The sequence below is a fragment of the Engraulis encrasicolus genome, chromosome 3 (genome assembly GCF_034702125.1).
Source record: "Engraulis encrasicolus isolate BLACKSEA-1 chromosome 3, IST_EnEncr_1.0, whole genome shotgun sequence".
In the NCBI taxonomy this organism is placed as follows: domain Eukaryota; kingdom Metazoa; phylum Chordata; class Actinopteri; order Clupeiformes; family Engraulidae; genus Engraulis; species Engraulis encrasicolus.
In genome coordinates, this window is record NC_085859.1 from 7,078,745 (window position 1) to 7,081,046 (window position 2,302).

At 46.4% G+C, this 2,302-nt stretch overlaps 1 protein-coding gene across 1 annotated transcript in view; it reads left to right on the top strand.

The window, feature by feature from the left end:
* Nucleotides 1–330: 330 nt before the first annotated feature.
* LOC134446492 (anaphase-promoting complex subunit 7-like) overlaps nucleotides 331–2,302 on the top strand; it is a 5,918-nt gene continuing 3,946 nt past the window's right edge. The window contains exons 1-3 of the mRNA XM_063195858.1: nucleotides 331–513; nucleotides 1,424–1,508; nucleotides 1,735–1,885. Of these exons, the coding sequence (XP_063051928.1) occupies nucleotides 331–513; nucleotides 1,424–1,508; nucleotides 1,735–1,885 (419 nt within the window). The remainder of the gene's footprint in view (nucleotides 514–1,423; nucleotides 1,509–1,734; nucleotides 1,886–2,302) is intronic.

Consider the following 2,302-nt stretch of genomic DNA (forward strand, 5'->3'; position numbering starts at 1 on the left):
TGTGTACATCATTGTAAATGCCTTATTTATTTGGTAGGTGATGATCAGAGGATTCAGTCTAATGGAAGACAGTCCACAGAGGGGAAAGGATACACAGGAAGACAGAATCACAGAACAGCAAACACATTTCAGTGCTCTCACTGTGAAAAGAGTTTTACTGATATGGGCAGTTTAAAAAAACATCAGAGGATCCATACAGGGGAAAAGCCATTTGAGTGCTCAGAATGCAAAAAGTGTTTTAGTAGCAAGCAGTACCTCAAGCTACACCAGATGATCCATACAGGGGAAAAAACATTTGAGTGCTCAGAATGTGGAAAGAGATTTAGACACATGAGCAGCCTCAAGCAACACCAGAGGGTCCATACGGGGGAAAAGCCTTTTCAGTGCTCAGAATGCAGAAAGAGGTTTAGACACATAAGCAGTCTCAAGCAACACCAGATGATCCATACAGGGGAAAAGCCTTTTCAATGCCCAGAATGCAGAAAGTGTTTTAGTAGCAAGAAGTACCTCAAGGTACACCAGATGATCCATACATTGAAAAAAACTTTTGAGTGTTCAGAATGTGGAAAGAGCTTCAGTTGCATTGGCAGCCTTAAGAGACACCAGAGGATCCATACAGGAGAAAAGCCATTTGAGTGCTCAGAATGTGGAAAGAACTTTAGCCAAAAGACACATCTCCAGCGACACCAGAGAATCCATTCAGGGACACATACATTTCCATGCTCAGAATGCGGAAAGAACTTTAGTCACATGGGCACTCTCAGGCAACACCAGAGGGTCCATACAGCGAAAAAACCATTTGAGTGCCCAGAATGCGGAGAGCGTTTTAGTCATACGGGCCATCTCAGGCAACACCAGATGATCCATACAGGGGAAAAGCCATTTACGTGCACTCAATGTGGAAATAGCTTTAGTACCAATGCTATACTCAAGACACATCAGAGGATCCATACAGGGGAAAAGCCATTTGAGTGCTCAGAATGCAGAAAGAGGTTTAGTCACATGAGCAGTCTCAAGCAACACCAGAGGGCCCATACAGGGGAAAAGCCTTTTCAGTGCTCAGAATGCAGAAAGCGTTTTAGTAGCAAGAACTACCTCAAGGTACACCAGATGATCCATACAGGGGAAAAAACATTTGAGTGTTCAGAATGTGGAAAGAGCTTCAGTTGCATTGGCAGCCTTAAGTCACACCAGAGGATCCATACAGGAGAAAAGCCATATGAGTGCTCAGAATGTGGAAAGAACTTTAGTCAAAAGACACATCTCCAGCAACACCAGAGAATCCATTCAGGGAGAAATACATTTCCATGCTCAGAATGCGGAAAGAACTTTAGTCGTATGAGCCATCTCAGGCAACACCAGAGGATCCATACAAGGGAAAAGCCATTTAAGTTCTGTCTGCCTGGCCGACCCCCTCACCCAGGACAAGGCCAAGGGGCTACTGGACAAGGCCCTCGCACAGAGGCCCGACTACATCAAGGCAGTGGTCAAGAAGGCAGAACTACTCAGTGAGTATTGGAGTGTGTGTGTGTGTGTGTGTGTGTGTGTGTGCGTGTGTGTGTGTGTGTGAGACCAGCCTCATTTTCTTTCTCGGGTCGGGAGTAGAATTATGAGGTCATCACGCTGACTGTGTGTGTGTGCGTGCGTGCGTGCGTGCGTGCGTGCGTGCGTGCGTGCGTGCGTGTGTGTGTGTGTGTGTGTATGTGTGTGTGTGTGTTTGTGTGTGTTCATCAGGTCGGGAGCAGAAGTACGACGAGGGCATCACGTTGCTAAGGAACACGTTAGCCAATCAGAGCGACTGTGTGCTGCACAGGATGCTGGGAGATTTCCTATTCGCCGTCCAGGAGTACCAGGAGTCAATCGACCAATACAGCATAGCACTCAGGTACACACACACACACACACACACACACACACACACACACACACACACACACACACACACACACACACACACACACACACACACACACACACACACACACACACACACACACACACACACCAATACAGCATAGCACTCAGGTACACACCAGTGGCGGTTTTGGGGGGTGTGATGTTGGTAAGCACAAATTCTGTAACCAAGCCAAACTAGTGGGGTCTCCCCCAGATTAGATTTTTTAAAACGCTCCTAAATTGTGAATTTTGACCTCTTCAGACAGCTCCCTAGGCTACTAAGTCATTCTACCACGTTGCATTTGACATCCTTCACTCCACGACTTGAAAATACAATCCAAATGTTCGCGTTGCATCTTACAGCAATGCATTGAACAGAAAAACACATCACTGACGGTCATCATTC